Source organism: Crotalus tigris, unplaced genomic scaffold (assembly GCF_016545835.1).
Source record: "Crotalus tigris isolate CLP2741 ecotype Arizona unplaced genomic scaffold, ASM1654583v1 scf7180000018925.143070, whole genome shotgun sequence".
Lineage (NCBI taxonomy): Eukaryota > Metazoa > Chordata > Lepidosauria > Squamata > Viperidae > Crotalus > Crotalus tigris.
Window position 1 is genome coordinate 75,995 of NW_024097277.1, and position 25,550 is coordinate 101,544.

Sequence of the window (25,550 nt, forward strand, 5' to 3'; positions counted from 1 at the left end):
TTTTTTTTTTTTAAGAAAAAGCACAATGCCTGCTACTTGAGATTTTTTTTGTTTTGTTTGCTTAAATAATATCGCTATACTTGAAAGTCCATGCTTTTTGTGAAACACTATTAATACCATCCATGCTGTCTGGGGCATTCTGGGAGTTGAAGTTCACACATCTTAAATGTTGCTAAGATTGATAAATGCTGCTTTAGACTGTAATTCCATAGAAACCCACTTAAAGAAACTCACACTATGTCTGAACTGGCTAGTTCTTGTGTTAATGTGTGTTCCAGCAAGCCCTGCATGGTCACACCTAAGATGGAGCTAATAGGAAATGGTTAATTTTAAGTCTTTGACTTCGAAGGAAGAACTATATATATATATATAGTTCTGTTTATCCAAATGTACAATTATTAATATGTGGGCAGGTTTCGCCAAAAAATCAGTCCATTTTTTTTAATGCCTAGAACAGGGATAGGCAACCTTGGCTTTTTTATGACTCATGGACTTCATCTCCCAGAATTCCTGAGCCAACATGGCTGGCCCAGGAATTCTGGGAGTTGAAGTACACGAGTCAAAAGAGCCAAGGTTGCCTACCCCTGGCCTAGAAGGTGTAAAAAGAAGAAATGAATTTTGGATTTCAGATAGACTTTTACACAGACTCCCTTTGGAGAACGAGATAGAGCAGCATATAAATTTAATAAATAAATAAAAACAGACTCGCACTGGAACAAGCGAGTCGGGTCATACCAGATCCCTATCAGTTCTTCCGTACAATGGCGGAAGTCTGTATTTTGGAGGTGATGGCAGCCTTGAGATAACCAGACCTTGATTTGGTCTGAAGGGAGGCTGTTGAGAAATCATTGATACAGCTAACGGTAACCGAGCTGATGGCGGAGCTTCTCGTTCCACTAGAGATTTACGAGAACTCCGCAGGTCCATCTTGAAATCGTTATAGCCACAGGAAGGCGGACCCTGTGGTTGAAATGTTTTCTTGTGATATTTCTGATAATGAACAACTATCAGGATCGCTAGTGTTGTGGAGCATATAGCAATCAACAAGGCAGAGAACGTGTTCGTTATCAAACAGTTGCCGCCTTTGAATGCAGTCGCCGTCCTGTTGAACGCTGCAGAATCATGTGTTGGCTTTGTAGTAGGTAAGCAAATCCCAGCATAGGTCACCTTTCCGATTCGTTCGATTTTGAATTCTGGCAACATGGCCTCGGCAAAATCTGGACCGACGTGTTCCCCAGGTCTTCCTAGTTTCGTTAGCACATCCTGGATTTCGTCTCTTGCGCACTTGTCCGTCTTTGCGCAAAGCAACTTATTGTACCACGTAAACACGGCGGACCCTGTTTTGAGATGAAGTAGAACCATATCCCCAGGACTCTCTGCAAACAAATATTTGGAAAGTTTCTTTAAAAAGAAGTTCATTCTTCTTCTGTTTTTCAGGAATGAGTGGTAGCTGTTTGTTGTTACTACCGTATAACTATGGCAAGGGACAGCAGTTGGTCTGAATAGTTCTATGATGAATTTATCTTTGGCCTTCAGTCCTCCCGAATCTATGGCGAAGAGCGAAAACTGCTGAGGGGAATACTGAAAATCAGCATCCAGCGGATAACCATGCATATTTTGATCCCTGGCATTAAATTGTAGCCAGCTTTCCAGATCTGTCGGTGGGCCGTCGATGGGGTTCATTCCGAGGGTCAGTTGAGTTGAATTCCCGTCTTCATGATCCTGAAATGTCTCTGGTGGTATGGAAAACGAGAACCTATGTCCGACGGTTGCTGCGATCCACTTAATGGCATTAATGACCCTGGGAGGTGTGTTTGGCTGACCTGAGTAAAAATGAAATTGTAAATGTAAAGGAGTTTGAATAACCTGGCCCTGAAAGACAAAAGAAACAACTATGGTTGTGCAACACGCTTCCCAGTTTGCACTACGCAACTTACAATCATTCGTTTAGTGCAGGGGGTAGGCAACCTTGGCTCTTTTATGACTCGTGGGCTTCAACTCCCAGAATTCCTGAGCCAGCATGGCTCAGCTTGGAAACCTCTCCCTTTCCTCTCAGCATGGCTGGCTCAGGAATTCTGGGAGTTGAAGTCCACAAGTCATAGAAGAACCAAGGTTGCCTACCTCTGGCCTAGGCCTAGGCCGCTTTATGACTCGTGGACTTCAACTCCCAGAATTCCTGAGCCAGCATGGCTCAGCTTGGAAACCTCTCCCTTTCCTTTCAGCGTGGCTGGCTCAGGAATTCTGGGAATTGAAGTCCACAAGTCATAAAAGCCAAGGTTGCCTACCCCTGGTTTAGTGACTGTTCAAAGTTACAATGACTCTGACCTATAACCATTTCTCACCCTTACGACCGATGCAGCATCCCTGTGGTCACGTGATCATAATTCGGATGCTTGGCAACTGGTTCATATTTATGACCTTTGCCGGGTCTCGGGTTCATCCCATTTTGCGACCTTCTGACAGGCAAAGTTGATGGGAAAGCCAGATTCATTTAACAACCCGTGGTACTGACTTAATAACTGCAGTGATTCACTTAACAACTGTGGCAAGAAAGGTCGTAAAATGGGGTGAAACTCCATTATCAACGGTCTTGCTTAACACCATAAATTTTGGGTTCAATCGTCATAAATCGGGGACTACCTGTACTAATTAACACGTGTGATTTACCTTCTATTTTGTGGTTCATAGTGGTATGAAGTCCAGTCTCTGTGGATATTCCTTTGTTGTTGAACACAATGGCTGATTCTTTCAATTTTGAGACAATATCCCCTGTAATTTGGACGTTAATTTTGGTTCCAAACAAGCTTTTTAAACTTAAATCATTTATATCCAGTTGTAAGGCCTCAGGATCTAACACGGATGTTAGATCTAAGTTGTTCACAGAGTCACATTGATCTGTAGAAAAATAAAAGCTGGAGGTATTAACAAGTTCTAGAGGGTGAGTAGTCAAGGAAGATCTGTAAGAAAGCAACTCCAGTGCCTGACTTTTTCTGTGAGACATTTCTGTTTGACTAAGGAAGATAACAGCACTGGGTGTTGTAATATAAAATAAAGTTGTTCCTTTTTTCCACAGGGAAGTGTCCATTTCAGTTTCCATAAATTCTAAGACACTGTTTCCTGTAGTAATAAATCTGTAGGTTAATGAAATAGTTGTAAAAGATTCATGGGTTTTCGTTCTGTCTGAGGTAACTTGTCTTCTGTCAGGCAATTTTTCCGTTGGTAATATATTACCAAGTCCAAATAATAATGCCAATTCCACTGGAACGGATAAGGAGAAAGAAGGAAAAACTATGGGGTTGCTAATAGTGTTAGACAGGATGCTAAATGTTAGTAGAGTTTGACTGGATAACAAAGTGCTGTTATTTAAGGTATCTGTCGAATGTTTTGATGAAGTTGGAGCATTGTGGCAATACGATTGAGTTGGTGGACATGCATTGGACGGAGAACCAGGTTCGGGGTAAAAATCACCATTTGTAATGATAGCATCAAATATTGATGGGATGTTGGTCAAGATAAAGCTTTTGATCCATTTGAAAACTTCCATCTGCTTTACCGGTGCTAATGTCATAAACGTCTCTGAGGCGGAAGTGTAGACATTAAGCAGTTTTTGATTCTGATAGCTGTCATGTAACAAGAACAAAGATACTGCAACACTAGATGATGATGATGATGATGATGACGACGACCTTAAATATGCTAATGTCGACATGGAAGGCAGAGAAAGTTTTATTATAGAAATGATCTCTCCAGATTTAAATCCAGATGCTGTTCGATGCGTGAATGGGCTGTGATCATTTAGACTTCTTATTTCTCCTTTTGAAGACAGATCTTCTGGTGAAATGTCCATTAGGTGGTGAACAGGGTGTGAGAAATGATTTTTGGTCACGGGCATAAACAAGCCCAAATAATAATTATCCTTTGGCTCAGATTGTTGAGTTGTGGGGAAAAGCTCTTGTGTTGAAGCATCATACAGTACATGCCCTGATATTGGTGGGGTTTCAAAAATCACTTTATCCTCAAATTCTGCAGAGCTTAGCATCAACGAAGGTGAAAGTTCAAAAGAGAGAGAGTGAAAAATGGTAGACGCTGCTGATTTAGTCTGAATGGCCTCCACATCTGTATCGATGATTACAGGCTGAGTACTGATCTCCACGTAAGGATGGATAACTGAGATAGTGGCCTTGTTGCCCAGCGATGAACTTGCTTCAGATTTTACAACGGAATGTGTCTCTGGCGTAGCAGCTATTAAAACTGTGAAGTTCTGAGCTTTGGTGGGTCTCCATGTAGGCTTTGGGGTGGCCATTTTCCCGTTCTGCCATTTGTTGGGATTTCTTTTTTCGTAATCTTGTTGAAGGACTCTCCAGCCAGCAATTTCGTAGCCCAGGAGCTGCGAGAGATTGTTTGATTCAGCGTTATGGCTCAGAACTCGTACCAGTTCAGACAGCATAGCAAACACCCCAAACCCTACTGGCCAACAGAGTCCTACATAACGGCTTTTCGTGGAGTTGATGTATCTGATATCTTCAGCCAGTGTGGTTAGATTCTGAAAATATTTATTTAGTGAGTCTTCGACTGGAATAAGTGCGAGCGAGGAAGGGTCCAGATGAAGATATTCTGCCACGGTGCAAATCAGAGTCAGTTGTTCTTTAATTTCCAGAGTATGGTTTGTTTGAAGTATGATCTCAGCGAAGGTGATGGAAATACGTCTGGCATACCATCCTCCAGAACAAATACTGAAAGCCCCAAAGCAAATACTGTTAAAAGACTGACATCTTTTAAAATATGGTATTATAATTTAACATTTTCCAGACCGACTCAACAGTATATATTGATCAGTAGTGGGATTCAAATATGTGAACAACCGGTTCTCTGTGTGGATGCTGCTTTCAGAAGTCCATTCTGGGCCTGGGCAATAAAAAATTAGCTACCGGTTCTGCCGAAGTAGTGCATACTGGCTGAATCCCACCACTGATATTGATATAATTGAGTATATAGATTGTCTTCTAAAGTTTTAAATCAATGTTATAAGTATTTGAAAATACACCCATATAAAGATGGTCGAAACCTATTGTTCCTACATGTCAATGCAACTTACATGTTCTTTGCATGGACGCAAAGGCGATCTTGACCGAGGCGTGTAAAATCAGCCTTGGTGGTTGGGATTCTACATGTCTCACCATACGCCACAACGCTCAGATGAAAGTCTCCACTCTTCTCCATCAATGGCATCCCTTGGTGTGTCTTTGTGGAAATACTACCTTCTAGCCATTTTGACAAAGTTGAATCATTACCCAGAGTAATCTAAACAACAATAATCATATGCAACGTATAAGGTACAATGAAGCTATCGTTAAAAACATGCCATCGGAAATGTTATATCTGATATTCTTTAATTTATCTAATGGTTTATTTCTTACAAGCTGATGATAGGTATGGTTAAAAGGAGAAAAAATATACTGATATACTGATTGGGTCCCTGGCATACAAAGATGAATTGATGTATTTACAACGCTTTGCAACATCCCACGGTCACGTGATTAGCATTTGTGACATTCCCAACCAGCTTCTTACAAGCAAAACAAATGGAAACAAGCTGGATTCAATTAACAACCACGTGATTCATTTAACAACTGCAGTGATTCGCTTAACGACCGTTGCAAAAAAGAAAAGCTCACTAAATTGAGCATGACTCAATTGCTTAGCCATGGAACTTCTGCTTCCTTGGAAATCTCTTCCGGACTTAGCTTGAAGTGGGAAAAAAATGAAATTTGAGTTTGGGTTTCGCTGTTCAGATAGGCGTGCTATTATAGAAATGGCTGGTATACAGGTAGTCCTCGATTTACGACCACAATTGAGCCCCGACATTTCTGTTGTTAAGTGAGGCGTTTGTTAAGGGAGTTTTGCTCCATTTTATGAGCTTTCTTGCCACCGTTGTTAAGTGAATCACTGCAGTTGATAATTGGGTAACCCGGTCGTTAAGCAAATCTGGCTTCCCCATTTGACTTCGCCTGTCAGAAGCTTGCAAAAGGGGAATCACCTGACCCTGGGACACTGCAACTGTCATAAATATGAACCAGTTGCCAAGCGTCTGATTTTTGATCACGTGACCGCAGGGGATGCTGGAAAGGTGGTAAACTGTGAAAAATGGTCACAAGCCACTTTTTTCAGAGCCGTAACTTTGAATGGTCATTAAACGGGCTGTTGTGAGAGAAGGCCTAACCTGTATATTATTATGCAAAAGTAAAAAAGTTGCAATGTATGGCTGTGAAAGTTGGACCATAAGAAAGGCTGAGCGCCAAAGAATGGAGGCCTCTGAACTATGGTGCTGGAGAAGACTCCTGCGAGTCCCTTGGACTGCAAGGCGATCAAACCGGTCAGTCCTAGAGGAGATCAACCCCGACTGCTCTTTAGAAGGCCAGATCCTGAAGTTGAAACTCAAGAATTTTGGCCACCTAATGAGAAGGAAGGACTCACTGGAGAAGAGCCTAATGCTGGGAAAGATGGAGGGCAATAGAAGAAGGGGACGACAGAGAATGAGGGGGCTGAATGGAGTCACTGAAGCAGGAGGCGTGAGCTTCAATGGACTCCAGAAGATGGTAGAGGACAGGAAGGCCCGGAGGAACGTTTTCCGTGGGGTCATGATGGGTCAGACACGACTTCGCAACTATCAACAACAAAAAAAGTTGAGGCTGTATGTTATTACCCTACATTACTCTGCTAAAGAGAATTGGAAGTCACTGCTTCCCTTTTTCTTTTCCTTTTTACCCTAGACTTTTCCCGCCTTCCCCTTTTTCCTCCCCTATTTTCCCATTATTTGATATGTATTTGATAAACTAGTACAGATTTGAACAGGAAATTCTGGCTCCGGTTTTGGGTGTAAGTCGAGGACTACCTATGGTTCAAGCTCACTCGGCAAACTTCAAAGCTAGCAAATGTGACGGGTCAAGTCCAAGTTCTAACTCAACAGCATATCACCCCTACCAGTATATATTTTCACTCCTGGAAAGACCAGTTGCTCTTAACTATTGTATTGAACTGAAGGAGTGGCAAATACTTCAGATGTTTTAAAGCAGTAGATCTGCTCTACGCCTCACTAAACACAGTCAGGCTTATTTCAAGGTCGATAAGACATTAGATTTGCTGTTGAACGGTAGAATGCATATAAAAATAATGGTGTTTATATGCCAGTAAAAAATGTTGATAGCATCAGCAGAGAAATCATTCTGAGTTCCTAAGTGATCCTATCAGTGAGATGTTGTAATAGACTGACAGATAGCCAGCAGGTTTACTAAAAATAGAATAGAATAGAATAGAATAGAATAGAATAGAAAATGTTGAATAGAATAGAATAGAATAGAATAGAATAGAATAGAAAATGTTGAATAGAATAGAATAGAATAGAATAGAATAGAATAGAATAGAATAGAATAGAATAGAATAGAGGGAGAGAAGAGAGAAGAGAGAAGAGAAGAGGAGAGGAGAGAAGAAAAGAGGAGAAGAGAAGAGAAGAGAAGACTTTATTTGGCTAAGTGTCATTAAACAAGGAATTGGTCTCTGGTGCAGAAGCTTTCAGTGTACACACAAACAACAAAGCAATATAATCCTAAAATACCAATAAGAGAAGGCAGTAGAAAAGATGAGAAGGATAATCATATAGCCATACTACATGGGTAAATACACTTAGACATAAGACAGTGCTGTGAGAATTAGGTGTCCGCAGAGTGACGGCATGAAGGAAAAACTCTGTGTCTAGTTGTTTTGTTGTGCAGTTTGTTGTCCTGTAGCGGTGTCCCGAAGGGAGGGGTTGAAACAGTTTATGCCCAGGATGTGAGGGGTCTGTAGATATTTTCTCAGCCCTCTTTCTGACCTGATAAAAATTCAGATTTATCTTTGCATGGACTAAAACCCTGGGAGAAATGCTTTCCCATCACCATCACGACAGCTCTTCTGTTTTCTAGCAGCTTAATCACAAAGTTAAGCAAATCCATTTTCACTAATCAAGCACGGCTAATCGATTCGATTCTCACCGGTCTTCAAGGAGCGTTACCTCATAGTACATGATTTTTCCTTGGCAGGCAAACAGGGATAGGGGATCAGGCAGTGCTTTTCCAGTGACGGCCCTTCTTCCTGGAACTCCTTGAAGGACCTGTACGTCTTCACACGCGCGATGTGGTTCCTTGGTAACAAGAGAGATCCCAGTGAAGGTGAGGAACGTCAAGAGAAGGGGCAAGGAGAAGGCTGTCAGAACTTGTTTCCCCGACAGCAAAGGAAAAGCCAGGTAGATGTTGAAGACCATCATGGGGTGGTTGAGGCATCCATCCAGCGGTGAAGAAGGGAAGCTTTCTTAACACAGCAGATCTGATCTGTAGAAAGATACGGCAGGTTCAAGAATTATGCAAAAAAAGATCCACAAAGACCTCCACAGTCGGTCACTGAAGCTTTGATCCATGCAGTGACTGATTTGCAAAGTTGTAGGCATCTTAAAAACAAAGCAGACACTCACATTTCACTTCAGATAAGGTGATACCTAAAAGTCTCTCTCTCTGTGTGTCTTCCTCCATCTCGCTCTCTCTGATAAGGCCCATCAGGTGAAATCCTACACTAGGGAGAAGGGGAGGGATTTAACTGCCAGTTTGGAGTTAGCCATGTGTATGATTCAGTGACCTCAATTTAAGAGAATAACAGAGTTGGAAGGGTCCTTGAAGGTCTTCTAGTCCAACCCACTGCTCAAGCAGGAGACCCTATCCCATTCCAGACAAATGGTTGTCCAAGTTCTTCTTAAAAAACTCCCAGTGAGGGAGCACCCATAACTTTTGGAGGCAATTCATTCCATCGATTGATTGTTCCCACTGTTAGGAAATTTCTCCTTAGTTCTAGGTTGCTTCTCTCCTTGATTAGTTTCCACCCATTGCTTCTTGTCCTGCCTTCAGGTGCTTTGGAGAATAGCTTGACTCCCTCTTCTTTATGGCAGCCCCTGAGATATTGGAAGACTGCTATCATGTCCCCCCTTGTCCTTCTCTTCGTTAAACTAGACATACCCAATTCCAGCCACTGTTCTTCATACGTTTTAGCCTTCAGCCCCCTAATCATCTATGAATAGCATGAAAAAAGCATCATTATAAACATCCTGTAGATTATTTTTCCCTAGGGCTCCAATGTTATTCCTATCAGGGGTATCCACAGGGCAGGGGTTTAAATAAAGGCAAGATGGCAGCACAAATGCATGAGCAAAGCCTTACCCCTTTATTTATTTATGTCTGTATTCGTTTATTGCTTCCCAGATGGAGTAAAAACCACATTTATGGGTGGATCAGATAATGAATTATGAAAGGAAACCCAATGAATTGAAACCTTAATCTAGACAGTGAGAACAATTAATCTGTGGAACTACTTGCCTCCAGAAGTTGTGGGTGCTCCATCACTTCTAAGAAGAGATTGGACAATCATTTGTCTGAAACGGTACCGGCAATGAATGTTTTAAGTTAGAACAGCAATGAAAAAAGTAACATCTGGCCGTTTTTCACGCTTACGTAGCAGCATCCCCGCGGTCACGTGATCAAAATTCAGACGCTTGGCAAACTGACTCATATTTATGACGGTTGCAATGTCCCGGGGGTCACGTGATCAAAATTCAGATGCTTGGCAACTGACATGTACTTATGACGGATGCAGTGTCCCGGGGTCATGTGATCCCCTTTTGCAACCTTTTGACAAGCAAAGTCAATGGGGAATCCGGATTCACTGAACAACTGTGCCAAGGAAGGACGTAAATTGGGACAAAATCCATTGAACAAACGTCTCACTTAGCAATAGAAATGTCGATCGTGGTCGTAAGTTGAAGACTGCCTGTCTAGGGTTTCCTGCCTGAGCACGGGGCTGGACTAGAAGACCTGCAAGGTCCCTCCCAGCTCTATTATTCTGTTATTCAGATCTACTGGATCTAAGTACGTTAGATGCTTCCAGTAAAAGAAAAGAGCAGAGCTGAGCTTGCTTTTTCTTCACTCGTTGCTGAATTGGCAAAACACCAATAAAGACTGTGAAGCTTGTTGGGGTGACTCACCTGTGCCTTTGGCTTTTAGGGCACCCCAAGACGTGTCTTTGTGTTCTCGTTGCTGGGTTACTCTTAAGATACACCAGCTTGCTGCTTCTCTGGTTTACGAGGCTGTACGAAGCCGACCTGTTCCCGGGAGGAAACAGGATACTTGTTATGAGATGAGATTACAACAGGTTCGGGGCTGTGTGACAGGATGGGCTCTCGTTGTCGTTGTTGAATGATAATTTTGGGGTGGGGCCGTTTTGCTCCTCAGCTTACTGGGAAGCAGTTGAAAGACGTGTTGATGGAATCCAGACATCCGCGGAGATCGTTTCTGTCTTCGCAAGAGTCCATTGTAGGCAGGACGGCACCACGGTGAAGAAGGCAAGGGAGTAAATTTCTTTAAGGAATGTAACCGTAAGGCTTTTCCTGGAGGCTTTTAAGAAGGGACTGGACAGCCACCAGTCTGAAATGGTAGAGGCTCTCCTGCTTGAGCAGGGGGTTGGACTAGAAGACCTCTAAGGTCCTTCCCAGCTCTATTTTGACTGAACCCATTTTCCAAAAGGTAGGGACAATCAGAATACGCGGAAGAGCTTCATGGTTTCCACTTAGCAAGTCATTCTCAGCTGTAGGGTTTCCATCAAATGACTGCATCAGAAGACAACTACTATGGTGGAAGTAATCTGGCTTTGGTCTTCTAAAGATAGAGAGTCTCAGTTATGAGCACAGAGAAATTCAAAAATGAAATTCAAAGGTGAAAAAAGTAGGGTTCTACATTTAGGCAAGAACAACCAAATGTACAGGTATAGTATAGGGGGTACCTTGCTCAATAGTAGTAACTGTGAGAGTGACCTCGGAGTCCTAGTGGACAATCCCTTAAACATGAGCTAGCCGTGTGCTGCAGCTGCCAAATAAAGGCAACACAGTGCTAGGCTGCATTAACAGAGGGATAGAATCAAGATCACGTGAAGTGTTAATATCACTTTACAAGGCCTTGGTAAGGCCACACTTGGAATACTGCATCCAGTTTTGGTCACCATGATGTAAAAAAGATATTAAGACTCTAGAAAGAGTACAGAGAAGAGCAACAAAGACAATCAGGGGACTGGAGGCTAAAACATATAAGGAACGGTTGCTGGAAATGGGTATGTCTAGTTTAATGAAGAGAAGGATGAGGGGGGACAGGATAGCAGTGTTCCAGTATCTCAGAGGTTGCCACAAAGAAGAGGGAATCAAGCTAGCCTCCAAAGCATCTGAAGGCAGGACAAGAAGCAACCGATGGAAACTAACCAAGGAGAGAAGCAACCTAGAACTAAGGAGGAATTTCCTGATAGTTAGAACAATTAACCAGTGGAACAACCTGCCTCCAGAAGCGGTGAATGCTCCAACACTAGAAGTTTTTAAGAAGAGACTGGACAGCCATTTGTCTGAAATGGTATAGGGTTTCCTGCCTGAGCAGGGGGTTGGACTAGATGACCTCCAAGGTCCCTTCCAACTTTATTATTATTGTTGTTATCATCATCCTTATCCTCATCCTCATTATTATTAAGATACTCTCCTGATGGAGCTACCCACTAGAAACTCTTTATTTTTCTTCAAAAGTGTACAGAAGAAAGCATGGTTTCCATTGTTCCTGTTTACAAAGCTTTTATATAACCAGTCCTTTGAATCTCATCTGAAATACATCATAAACCACAAAGGAATAACGTACTCGCTAAAGTTATGTTCCAAGTCACCTCCTCACTCAACACTGGAGTCTGCCTCTAACAATGACATCATGTTTACTGGCAAGACCTAGCCAGACTAATTCTTGCTTCCTCAAACCACAGATTAAACTTCTGGCTATGCACATACCATGGCTAACACTAAATAACTGAATTAGTTAAGCTGACTTAACCCCTACAGATGCTTTGGTAGGCAGGACAAGAAACAATGGATGGCAACTAATCGAGGAGATAAGCAACCTGGAACCAAGGAGAAACTTAATTGAGTATGTCAATAAAAACTCAATCATACAGGCCAAAAGTATCTTTAAAAGGTTAAAATCATGGCGATTGAGTTTTCATGGACATATTTCAATACATTTTGTGGAGAAACCCCTTGAGTTGGTACCAGCAAGAGTTGGTGCATTTCAACGGCTCTCTGACTCTCCGCCTAACTTACATTTTTTTTTTTGAATGAAAAAGCTATTTGGATGAGTAAGAAAAACATCTCAAACTTCAGTCTGATGGTCATGATTTTTCTTTTCTTTTTATAATGTTTTATTGATTGTCTAATTTTACATTTAAATATTTAAAAAGCGACATGGCGGCTGAGTTAATTGATAATTCAATGACATACAAGTATCTTTAGTACAAGTCTCAAACTACCACATTAAATATTTCCTCTTTTCCACTTAGTGTTTACTGTCTCATGTTTAAACTAATACAATTCTTATTATATCAATTAAATAAAAAATAACATTCTTACATTTATCAATAATTTTTAGCTTATATATAACCTGGTTATTTTAACATTCAGTCTTTGTAGATAACCAATGTCCTCATTAGTTTTTCCCAATTTTTAGTTTCCCATTAACATTTAAATTTAACATTTAATACTTATAATTTCCAAGTTCTAAGTAACCAAGGTTCTCTTTATCACAATCCATCACAAAGTCTAATATTCAGGATACACGTCTTATCTATTTGAATATATTCTATTTCTCACCATCTTACACCATCTAATTAATAATACAGTATAACATTCTTATTTTCTATTAATTTCCAAATGTCTTAAATTTAGTAACCCAAATTTCTCGTTTCAACATCAAATACTTCCTCTCTTAATGTCTACCATCTCATATTTAAGCTTCGGCAGCACATATACTAAAATTGGAACAATACAGAGAAGATTAGCATGGTGGTCATGATTTTCACCTTTTTAGATTGCTTTATTGCAGTGGTTCTCAGCCTGTGGGTCAGGACTCCATTTGGGGTCAAACGACCATTTCACAGGGGTCGCCAAACAACACAGTCCGCCATTTTTTCCCCTTTTCCTTAGCTGTGCTACTCCCTTTTATTCTATTGGCTTTTGAAAGCCAATAGAATAGACTCTCTTGAATAGAGTCTAATTCGATTGGCTTTCAAAAGCCAATAGGAATTGTCCAGGCTGTCTCTGCCCTGCTGAGCCCGCCAAAAGTCCCATTCTGCAAACGGTGCTGCACCAGTTGAGTAGTCCTCGACTTACGACCGGTTGAGTAGTCCTTGACTTACGACCGGTTGGGGGTCGCGGCATTAAAAAGGTTGAGAACCACTGCTTTATTGAGTGAACTTTGGTTCCTTCGGAAAAGTGACGAGAGTTGGACCTGACTAGTAGTAGCTGGACTGAAGATCACCAGAACACCAGGGCAGAGGGTTAGATTGCGATGTAAAGAAGAAACAAATCTGGAAAAAGCCATGGACATCCACTTCTCTATTGTTACCAAGACAACCACGTGGATGTTGTAAAGTGTTGGGTTATTATTGCCTTTGACTGATGAAGCATGTCTGCTAACTTGTATTATTTCTCAATAACCTGGGCTTGTCTGCACATGTGGTAATTCTCACAGACTCCCTGGAGTCATTACTCTTCAAATTACTTCATGGGTAGAAAAAAAAAATCCACTGGATCTCTAGAATCACTAGGAATTGAGGTTGATTTGAAAGCCGGTTTAGGGTGTTGAGAGCTGACATATGCAGGTAATCCTCAATTTACGACTGCAATGAACCCAAAAATTTCTGTTGCAAGGTGAGACATTTGCTAAGCGAATTTTGCCCCATTTTATAACCTTTCTTGCCATAGTTGTTAAGTTAGTAACATGGCTGTTAAGTGAATCTGGCTTCCCCATTGACTTTGATTGTCAGAAGGCTGCAAAAGGGGATCACGTGATCCCAGGACACTGCGACCATCATAAATATGAGTCAGTTACCAAGCGTCTGAATTTTGATCACGTGATCCTGGTGTTGAAGGAAAAGTCTTCATCATGGTTCAGTCCAAGCCGGGAATAAACAACATGGCGACTGCTTTAGAAAGAAGGTTGCAGTTTATTGAAGAGGAGAGCCAAACAGGAAGATGGCTCTGGAAGAAAAGAGTGAGCACATGTAGGGAGTGGGTTTTTATACTCTGTGGAGCCTTTTGTTTGGAGTTGTTCCTGTGGCATGAACTTTGACCTGAGTCTAAGTGTGCCTTTCTGGTATTCTGATGGTGGTGGGTTAATCCTATTATGTCCCAACGGTCATATCCTGCTTTCCTGGGGCTGTGGCTGATGACTCTTAGATTTTTGGAGTGATTCTAGGGATCTTTCTTCCTAATCCCAGGTTCCTGATTCCAGTCTTTCTGACAAGATTATCACATCTGCATTTCTGCAGACTTGGTTTCTGTTTGGGACAGAGAGACTTGGGGGGGGGGTTGGTTTCTGCTTTTAAAATCCTTTATGGAAATATATTCTGCCTTTTAAATATTTTCAAAAATATTTCTTTCTGAGGGGGGGTTGACTTCCCATACTGGGGATGCTGCAACGGCCCACAACGGCCATAAGCCGCTTTTTTTTCAGAGCCATTGTAACTTTGAACTGTCACTAAGCAAACTATTGTAGTTGAGAACTATCTGTAGGATCCAGTCGGTCCCATTGGCTAAAATATTGGATTGTTTCATTATCACGCAGGGCTTTCACATCCCAGAAAAAATGTCTCTTATTTGGTCCAGAGGCCGTTGACTGACAGCTGTGAAAAGGAACAGAATTTCCTCTGTTTGTCATAACTGGACTCTAGAGATTATGCTTGCCCAAAACTCCAGCAGACAGGAAGTGATTTTGCAACAGCCTTTCTGTGCAATTGATAAGAGTTCCTGTTGATTCGTTTTTATAGCTTCCCAAAGGCATTTTCCAGCGTTATAAAATAATGCCGTGGATATTTTTATATCGGAGAAGTCAAGGACGCACCTCCTTCCCCTTCTCGCTCGGAGGCTTTAAAATTTAGCAACCTTCCTTCCACCAACTTCCATAGTATTGTTGTATCCTCTGAGCATTGTTTTTTTTTTTCCCCCTCCAAAGTGTTCTGCAAGAATTCTGTTTCTTCTTGATAGGAGTGCTCCAATTTCTTTTCTTTTTTTTCAGAGCACATTCATATCTTTCAGCAAGAGAAAAAAAAAAATGAATAAGAGGATATGCTAAGAAAAGAACCAAGATTGCATCTGGAATGCAGAATTACCTCTCTTGAAATCCAGCCCAGGTGCAGAGAAGTGTTTTTTGGCTGGCGCTAACCAGTTCCATCCAGTTTTTGTGTTGCTGTGTTGCCTCAGAGGCAAACAAAAATGAGCTTGGAGACGAAACGAGGGCTTAACAAGTCCTTGCAGATGGTGTTTTGCTTGGGAAGGTTTACCAAACAATTCAGTGAAAAGTTCCGTGACACCTGCGGGATAAAACTCTTTTATTCCAGGATGTTTCCCAACCAAGACTTTTGTGAGGCCACATAGGCAGGGTGTGTGGCTTTATGATGTGTCCAGGTTGAATAATGCTACTTGTTCCCAGGAGAGAAGCAACCTAGAATTAAGGAGAAATTTCCTGGCGGTTAGAACAGTTAACCAGTGGAACGGCTGGCCTCCAGAAGTTGTGAGTGCTCCAACACTGGACGTTTTTAAGAAAAGATTGGATAACAATTTGTCTGCAATGGTGTAGGGCAGGGTAGGCAACCTTGGCTCTTTTATGACTCGTGGACTTCAACTCCCAGAATTCTTGAGCCAGCCACGCTGAGGGGAAAAGGAGAGGTTTCCAAGCTGAGCCATGCTGGCTCAGGAATTCTGGGAGTTGAAATCCACAAGTCATAAAGCGGCCTAGGCCAGAGGTAGGCAACCTTGGCTCTTTTATGACTCGTGGACTTCAACTCCCAGATTTCCTGAGCCAGCCACGCTGAGGGGAAAGGGAGAGGTTTCCAAGCTGAGCCATGCTGGCTCAGGGATTCTGGGAGTTGAAGTCCACGAGTCATAAAAGAGTCAAGGTTGCCTACCCCTGGTGTAAGGCATCCTGTTTTGAGCAGGGGGTTGGACTAGAAGACCTCCGAGGTCCCTCCCAGCCTTAGGATTCTGTGTTCTGTGTAAGAGGCAGAACTACAAATTATTCTTATTTTCCCAACATTGGACCTTATGACCCAACATTGTTTGTTTGTAAGGCAGATAATCCCTCAGCTGTCTCTTTCCGTTTCCTGGCAATCAAAACATGTTGCTAATAAAGTAATCAAATCTCTACACTTTGCTCTTAATAGGTGTGTGTGTGTGAATTCCAGACTTGCACTTAGGTAGGTTGGTAGCACTGACTGATCTTGGCAAATCTCAAAAAATGGTATTGCTTAATAAGGTCGTCCTCAGCTTACACTAGTTCATTTAGTGACCATTCAAAGTTACAACGGCACTGAAAAAAGGGACTGATGACACTTTTCACAATTATGTCTGCTGCAGAATCCCCGCGGTTACGTGATCAAAATTCAGATGCTTAGCAACTGATTCCTATATACGACGGTTGCACTGTCGCGGGGTCATGTTGATCCCCTTTTGCGACCTTCCGACAAGCAAAGTCGATGGGGGAAGCCAGATTCACTTAACAACCGTGTTACCAATTTAACAACTGCAGTGATTCACTTAACAATGGGGCAAGGAAGGTCGTAAAATGGGGCAAAACTCCCTTAACAAATGTCTCGCTTAACAACAGAAATTTTGGGCTCAGTTGTGGTCGTAAGTCAAGGACTACCTGTGCTTGGATAGGAGACAACAGGCTATATTGTGATTTTTTTTTTTAAATACCCTATATCAGGGGTCTTCAAACTTGGCCCTTTTATGACTTGTGGACTTCAACTCCCAGAATTCCTCAGCCAGGCACACTGGCTGAGGAATTCTGGGAATTGAAATCCACAAGTCATGAAGGGGCCATAGTTCCCCCATGCTGGCTGAGGAATTCTGGGAGTTGAAGTCCACAAGTCATAAAAGGGCCAAGTTTGAAGACCCCTGCCCTATACTGTTGCTAAAAAAACTATATGGATATGTCTGGGATGCAAAGCTGACTCAAAAGAGACTTTCTGGTGGTGGAGACTTTTGGAGACCCTTTATCTGGTCCTCATGGTTATTTTCTCAATTTTTTCCCCCTCAATGTTGCAAGATTGTTCTCCTCAAAAACCTTTTTGTAACTTGTTTTTGTTGTTGAAGTTGGGAAGAAGTCCAATTTCCTGCTAACATGGCCAATGGTTGCAAAACATTTTATATTTAGCTAATATATCAAACTGAGAGTGGTTGCCTTAACCAAGAACGGGATCTGCATGGTTTCTGCCCTTCTGGAGTCAATGGGAAAAGCTGATTTCTCCCACGCTATTTCAGACATGCGTGCCTAGCCATAGTTTGGAGAAAGCTTTATTTCAAATAATACATCCCTCGTCTTCCTTGTTTTAAAAATGAGCAGAGTTGCTTGGAAACAAACACAGTGACCTTTCAAATCGGTTTGTCAAGCTTCCAACGAGGAGAGAGAGGTTGGGACAGCCTTAGATTACTCCGTATTGGCTGGAAGTTAAAATATACCAAGAATCAAAAGTCTACCTACAATTCCTGTCTTGCTTCATTGACAAAGAAGCGTTCCAAACTTGAAGAACAAACAAGGGGGGGGATTCATAGTTGTGGGCCAGGCTCACCCACAATGAAGAAATGATGGATAAAATGACTTAATGCTGTTATTGGCAGAGGTAGCAATGGATGGAAACTAATCAAGGAGAGAAACAACCTGGAACTAAGGAGAAACGTCCAAACAGTGAAGACAATTAACCAGTGGAACAGCTTGTCGCCAGAAGTTGCTTCATCACTAGAGGTCTTTAAGGAGAGACTGGACAGCCACATGTCTGAAATGGTATAAGGTCTCCTGCTTGAGCAGGGGGTTGGACTAGAAGACCTCTAAAGTCCCTTCCAGCTCTATTCTGATTTACTAAAATACATGCCAGTGTGTCTGAAGTTTAAAACTCCTTTGAAGCACCTGTAGGCCTGCAGGTAGGGCTCAAAGGCTGTGCAGAAGATGCCAGAGCAGGTAGACCTAAGGAAGAGAAAGGAGTTGTCTAGGTTCAGGAGAAGATGTTGTCGGTGGCCACCAGACAAGGCATGGAGCAGAAGAGGCCACGGCTGGGAGAGCCAGAAGCCTCCAGGAAGGTCTCCAAGATAGCTGAAGTCAGAGAAGGAAAGTCAGCAGAAAAAAAACACAAAACACAGAAAGTGGCATAATGAATGAGTCCAGGTGGTTTAGGGCTTGGAAAGCTGGCCATAAACTCATTAAGAGAAGACACTCCCTAGCATTTTAAAGCCAGTGGCTACGTCAGGTGGAAATGAGGGAGCAATTTGCAGCGGAGATGTTTTGTTTTAAAAGCAAAGTAGTAAAAATGTAAGTTGTTTAACTAAGTTGCTAAAGTATATATTTGTGCTTGGTGCCTATAGTGTTTGTGTTTCTTTTGAGTCAGGGTTGATGCCTGGCAACTGCCTGCACAAGTCCCTGCAGTTTTCTCGCCAAGATTTCAGAAGTGGTTTGCCATTGGGCCAGTCAGTCTCTCTCAGCCTGAGGAAGCAGGCAATGGCAAATCATAATAGATAGATAGATAGATAGATAGATAGATAGATAGATAGATAGATAGATAGATAGATAGATAGACAGACAGATGAAATAGATGAGATATAGACAGACAGACAGACAGACAGACAGATAGATGGATAGGCAGGCAGGCAGATAGATGAGATGAGATTAGGCAGACAGAGAGACAGACAGACAGATAATGGATATAGAGATAGATATAAATAATGGATGGATGGATGGATGGATGGATAGATAGATAGACAGATAGATAGATGAGATATAGATAGTCAGCCAGGCAGCTAGACAGCTAGATAGATAATGAGTAGATAGATAGATAGATAGATAGATAGATAGATAGATAGATAGATAGATGAAATAGATGAGATATAGATAGCCAGCCAGACAGCTAGATAAATAATGGGGATAGTTAGTTAGTTAGTTAGTTAGATAGATAGATAGATAGATAGATAGATAGATAGATAGATAGATAGATAGATAGATAGATGAGATATAGTTAGTCAGCCAGACAGCTAGACAGATAATGGGTAGATAGATAGATAGATAAATAGATAGATAGATAGATAGATAGATAGATAGATAGATAGATGAAATAGATGAGATATAGATAGCCAGCCAGACAGCTAGATAAATAATGGGGATAGTTAGTTAGTTAGTTAGTTAGATAGATAGATAGATAGATAGATAGATAGATAGATAGATAGATAGATAGATAGATAGATGAGATATAGTTAGTCAGCCAGACAGCTAGACAGATAATGGGTAGATAGATAGATAGATAGATAGATAGATAGATAGATAGATAGATAGATAGATAGATAGATAGATAGCCAGCCAGACAGCTAGATAAATAATGGGGATAGTTAGTTAGTTAGTTAGTTAGTTAGTTAGTTAGATAGATAGATAGATAGATAGATAGATAGATAGATAGATAGATAGATAGATAGATGAGATATAGTTAGTCAGCCAGACAGCTAGACAGATAATGGGTAGATAGATAGATAGATAGATAGATAGATAGATAGATAGATAGATAGATGAAATAAATGAGATATAGATATCCAACGAGACAGCTAGATAAATAATGGGGACAGATAGATAGATAGATAGATAGATAGATAGATAGATAGATAGATAGATAGATAGATAGATAGATAGATAGATAGATAATGGATAGATAGATGATAGATAAACATTTATACACATAAAATTTGGTAAATACACATTAAACTGTGTTTGTATCATATAGTAATAAACAGCACTACCTGTAACTTCGTTAGGTTTTCCTCTTTCTCCCCGTGGCTTCATTTTTTTTTTTTTTTTTTGCAGCATCTTTCTCCCTGTGGCTTCATTTTTATCCCTTCCCATTCAAGAAAATTTAGATTTTCATCTTGGCTGAAAGATGGTAAACATGTTTTTTTTAAAAAAAATAAAAAGTGGCCTATCTAAGAAAGAAGGAGAAAAAGATTTAATATACAAGGTTAGCCAGTCTGCAGTTTAAAACCAATGATGATATCCTGTGTTATGGAAAAAGACTTCTCTTCATGCAGTGGGTCTTGCTCCGGACAGGAAGGGAAGGATTTGTTGATACCTTTTTTTCCAGCAAAGCAAGACTTTTGAATAAATTTAGAGTTTATTCAATAACCTATTGAATAATTGTTATTGTATAATTGTTAGAGTATAAAACTCTAGATTGTCCACAAGAGTCAATTTTCTAAGGAACAAGAATATAGGTAGCTCAACCTTAAACGGTGGAGTCCTTGGCTATCTCTGAGCTTGATAATGTTTCCTTGCAGACATTTCATTACCAAACTAGGCAACATCATCTGTGCTATAAGAGAGTGGGGTTTGCTCTCTGGCTTTCCCTGCCAGTTTTGGCAGGGAGTGTATTTTTTTTAATCTCGGTAATTCCTTGATTGGGGCATTGTTTTCTGCATGATACGCTCAGTGCCGTAGATCAATATTGTCGTGAAGAAACTACCAAGGAGAAAATCTGGAAACCAGCATTTATTTCTGGTTTCCAGCAAAAAAACCCCCAAATTGCAAACAATGTGGTCACTTAATGATTGCAGAATTTACTTAACGTCCATCGTATATATATAAAAAAATCTTAAAATCAGGTGTGGAAGGTGATGACCTACTTAACAACCAGCACGTCTTGCAATTGTAATTCCAGGCTCAATTCTAGTCATAAGTTGAGAACTTTGTTGGGAGCAGAAAGTCAAACCATGGAGCAATTCTGCTGAGCACCGGAAGTGACATATTGTCATCGCTTACGGCATCGAAACATTGAGTTTTATACAAGCATCTTTTTTACTGGTGCATAATGCAACATTTGCTTGTTCCTTCAGGTTCCTCCGCTTCGTTGCCTTTCTTGTTAATCTTTAACATTTATAAAAAATTATACCGCTGACTTACTTTACAGAGATAGTCCTTCTGGGTTTTTGAAAAGGTGGTTGTTTTTTTTTTATTTTTGCCAAGAAAACCACATTTAACAGGGAAGTCTGGTCTGATGCAGAACTTCTAGCAAAGGCGAGGTCTTAAGAGAGAATTAATTATGCACAGATGAGCTATGTTAATTGTCCCCTCTGTAAATAGATTGGGCTGGTAGGCCAACTCTAGCTCAACCTACATCTGTTATGTAGATATTACTAAGATATAAGAACTATTCTCCTTTTGAAATGTGGATAATTTACTCACCAATATTCAAAGTTAAAAAGCTGGATAGTGTAGTTGAAGTAGACCTGGATAGTGATTTCACGCGTGATGTTTAGAACGTCTAAAGTACATGTTTGCAGTTCTCTCTGTGATGAATTTGATTGGCTTCATAATTAAATTCAGACAGGTTCTTTATGAGCTTAATCTCTTCCCTCTTATCAGATGCTTCCAGGATTTTCCATTTGTTTGGAAAATTGCAACTGCACCCTGTGCTCTTTTCTACTTAAAATTCCAATATCTCAGCATCCTTAGCAATGCAAAGCTGTTTCCTAGAGATAGGAAGCATGAATCTTGAAAACCTACTATAGGTGCCCATCAGCGAATAGAATAGAAGAGAAGCTGGAAGGGACCTTGGAGGTCTTCTAGTCCAGCCTCCTGCTCAAGCAGGAGAACCTATACTGTCACAGATAGGTGAATGTCCAGTCTCTTCTTAAAAATACCCAGTGATGGAGCGCCCACGATTTCTGGGGGTAAGCTGTTCCACTGGTTGATTGTCCTCACTGTCAGGAAGTTTCTCCTTAATTCCAGGTTGATTCTCTCTTTGATCAGTTTCCAACCATTGTTTCTCATCCTTCCCTCTGGTGTTCTGGTGAATAAACTGGCCCTCTGCCTTGTGGCAATCCCTCGGATACTGGAATACTGCTATCATGTCTCCTCTATTTCTTCTTTTCTTTAGACTAGCCAGACCCATGTCCCGCAGCCGTTCTTCGTATGTTTTAGTCTCCAGGCCTTGGATCATCTTTGTTGCTCTTCTCTGAATTTTTCCAAACTTTCAACATCTTTTTTACGAGATGGTGACCAAAACTGGCTGCAGTATTCCAGGTGTGGTCTTACTAGGGTTTTATAAAGTGGTTATTTAGGCTTGGGATTTGCTATTCTCGGGAATTTAATTCTTTAATTTAATAATCAAAAAGGCTAAGAGGGCAGCCATGATTGTACCATGCAAGCCCCTCCCCTTTTTAATGCCATATTCTCCTCCAGAACCCGCAAAGAATGGAAAATGTGTGACTCAGCATACATACCTAAGATTTTTCCAGGTTCTCCTGTTGCCTTTGGGCTAATTCATGCTATAGAAAACCACCTCTATTCAACTCTGATTTTATTGCCAACTCTAGTTAACTTTCATTTAGACCAATTAGCCTTGCATATATTTTTTTTTTACCAGCGCCCCAATCTGCATGCCGTATTTTTGAGTGGGCGGTGGTGGGGATTAAATCTCATGTTTAAATTATTTGTTCCTAGGGGGTACTTCTAGAAAAACCAATGGCTTTTATTATAATGCCACTTTACAAGGCCTTGATAGGGCCACACCTGGAATACGGCATCCAGTTTTGGTCACCAGGATGTAAAAAAGATATTGAGACTCTAGAAAGAGTACAGAGAAGAGCAACAAAGACGATCAGGGGACTGGAGGCTAAAGCATATAAGGAACGGTTGCTGGAATTGGGTATGTCTAGTTTAATGAAGAGAAGGACGAGGGGGGACATGATAGCAGTGTTCCAGTATCTCAGGGGCTGCCCCAAAGAAGAGGGAGTCAAGCTATTCTCCAAAGCACCTGAAAGCAGAACAAGAAGCAACAGTTGGAAACTAATCAAGGAGAGAAGCAACCTAGAACTAAGGAGAAACTTCCTGACAGTTAGAACAATTAACCAATGGAACCACCTGCCTCCAGAAGCGGTGAATGCTCCAACACTGGAAGTTTTTAAGAAGAGACTGGACAGCCACTTGTCTGAAATGGTATAGGGTTTCCTGCCTGAGCAGGGGGTTGGACTAGAAGACCTCCAAGGTCCCTTCTAACTCTGTTATTCTATTTTATTCTGTTCCGTTCTGTTCCATTCCATTCTATAATTTCTATTCTATTCTATTCTATTCTATTCTATTCTATTCTATTCTATTCTATTCTATTCTATTCTATTCTATTCTATTCTATTCTAATTTATTCCATTCTATTTTGTTCTGTTCTGTTCCCACAACTTCTGAAGGCAATCTGTTCCTTCTGAAGGTTAACTGTTCTTCCTGTTAGGAAGTTTCTCCTTAATTCCAGGTTAGTTGTTAGGCTTTTTTTCCCACTTTGCTGTTGATTACACCAAAGCTGGAACTTTATATTATTGGTTCCCACAACCTTAGAATAATAAAGTTGGAAGGGATCTTGAAGATCTTCTAGCCGATCCACCTGAAATCCATCTTCAGGACAGGAATCCTCATAGCATCGCTGACAAATGGCTGTCTAACTTTTTTTGAAATCTTTGGTGGAGCTTCCAGGACGCCAGGAGGCAGACTATTCCACTATTTAATAGGTAATTACAGTCAGGAAATTTCTCTTTATTTTCAGCGTGGGTCTTCCTCTGTTAAGCTACTGTAGGTTGGTTCTTCTCTTACTTTGGGTGCTTTGGATAATAAATCCAGACCTTCTTTCCTCTGTAATGACAGCTATTATATGGAAACTAATCCAGGAGAGAAGCAACCTAGAACTAAGGAGAAACTTCCTGACAGTCAGAACAATTAACCAGTGGAACAACCTGCCTCCAGAACCGGTGAATGCTCCAACACTGGAAGTTTTTAAGAAGAGACTGCACAACCATCTGTCTGAAATGGTGTAGGGCAGTGGTTCTCAACCTTTCTAATGCCGCGACCCCACAATACAGTTCCCCATGTTGTGGTGACCCCCAACCACTTATACATCACCGGGTGCCAAGGGCGTGGCCAAAGAAAAGGGGAAAAAAATGGCAGACAGCCTTGTTTGGCGACCCCCGTGAAATGGTCGTTCGATCCCAAATGGGGTCCCAACCCACAGGTTGAGAACCACTGGTGTAGGGTTTCCTGCCTGAACAGGGGGTTGGACTAGAAGACCTCCCAGGTCCCTTCCAACTTTTATTATTGTTATTATTATTAAATCTGCTCTTAGTCTTCTCTACTTTAAGCTAAACATACCCAGTTCTTTAAACTTGTTTTTCATTGGATTCCTGAACTGAAGTCCCCGAATTGATCTTTTGATCAGGATTACCATCCATGGAACTTTTTGCCTTCGGAGGTTTATTGAAGGCAACCTCTTGGAATCTAGAATGTTCCTCTATCTACCTGGAGTTCTCCCTCTCTGCATTGTGGCAAATGCAAGGATCTTCCAAAGTTCTTACCATTTCCTGAACTATTCCTTTTCTCTTAGTAAAAATCAAATCCGGTATAGCGGATCCCTTACTTTTCTTTTCCACCCTCTGAATGGTGAAGTTGTCGGCAAGGAACGTCAAGAACCTGATGGCTCTCCCTTCCTCACGGACTTTGATTCCCAGTTCACGTTGAGATCATTGAAATCCTTCACGGCCCCAACGCTATGTTTCTGGAGACCTCAACTATCTGATTTGTGAAGATTTAATCCACCTCTTCTGTTTGGGTTCGTGACTTGTACTACGTACTGATTTGGTGCCTGGTTCAAGAACCAGTTTCTTTCCCTTAAACTAGACCAGTGGTTCTCAACCTGTGGGTTGGGACCCTATTTGGGGTCGAACGACCATTTCACGGGGGTTGCCAAACAACGCAGTCCGCCATTTTTCCCCCCCTTTTCCTTAGCTGTGCTACTCCCTTTTGTTCTATTGGCTTTTGAAAGCCAATAGAATAGACTCTCTTGAATAGAGTCTAATTCTATTGGCTTTCCAAAGCCCATAGGAATTGTCCAGGCTGTCTCTGCCCTGCTGAGCCCGCCAAAAGTCCCATTCTGCAAACGGTGCTGCACCAGTTGAGTAGTCCTCGACTTACGACCGGTTGAGTAGTCCTCGACTTACGACCGGTTGGCGGTCGCAGCATTAAAAAGGTTGAGAACCACTGAACTAGACATACCCAATTCCTGCAACCGTTCCTCAGATGTTTTAGCCTCCAGCCCCTGATGCATCTTTGTTGCTCTGCTTTGTTGCTCTTCTTTGCATGCTTTCCAAATTCACAGTATTTGGAATCTATTAAGCTATCGAGAATTATGGGTTGGGTAATGGGAAGAGCTTTGGAGGGTGGGGGCAGAGACCCCCCCCCAAAGCGGAACCCAAGTCCAGAAAACTGCGCCCCCCTCCCCTTAGGAAAAGATCTCTCCCCCCCCTCCCGCGCGCCCGCATCTTACCCTCTTCCTAGATCTCTCATAGGGCCGCCCCGCCTTTCCCTTCCGACGCCTGTGATTGGTCGGGGCGGGCG

General features: G+C 41.5%; 1 protein-coding gene across 10 annotated transcripts; it reads right to left on the reverse strand.

The window, feature by feature from the left end:
- LOC120314413 (dystroglycan-like) lies at window positions 1-25,504 on the reverse strand. Of its 10 annotated transcripts, XM_039357475.1 has the most exons (8): window positions 19,925-21,742; window positions 15,262-15,593; window positions 10,061-10,177; window positions 8,504-8,596; window positions 8,048-8,363; window positions 5,096-5,301; window positions 2,668-4,733; window positions 1-1,823 (listed from the first exon to the last, which is right to left on the reverse strand). In XM_039357475.1, the coding sequence occupies exons 5-8, from the start codon at window positions 8,297-8,299 to the stop codon at window positions 730-732; spliced, it is 3,618 nt and encodes a 1,205-aa protein (XP_039213409.1). In that variant the 5' UTR covers window positions 8,300-8,363; window positions 8,504-8,596; window positions 10,061-10,177; window positions 15,262-15,593; window positions 19,925-21,742; the 3' UTR covers window positions 1-729. The 10 variants fall into 10 exon arrangements, 9 of the variants coding, with proteins under 9 accessions (XP_039213409.1, XP_039213417.1, XP_039213415.1 ...); XM_039357483.1 differs by lacking the exon at window positions 8,504-8,596 and having other exon boundaries at window positions 2,668-2,895; XM_039357481.1 differs by lacking the exon at window positions 8,504-8,596 and having other exon boundaries at window positions 8,028-8,363.
- Between the last annotated feature and the right edge of the window lie 46 nt (window positions 25,505-25,550).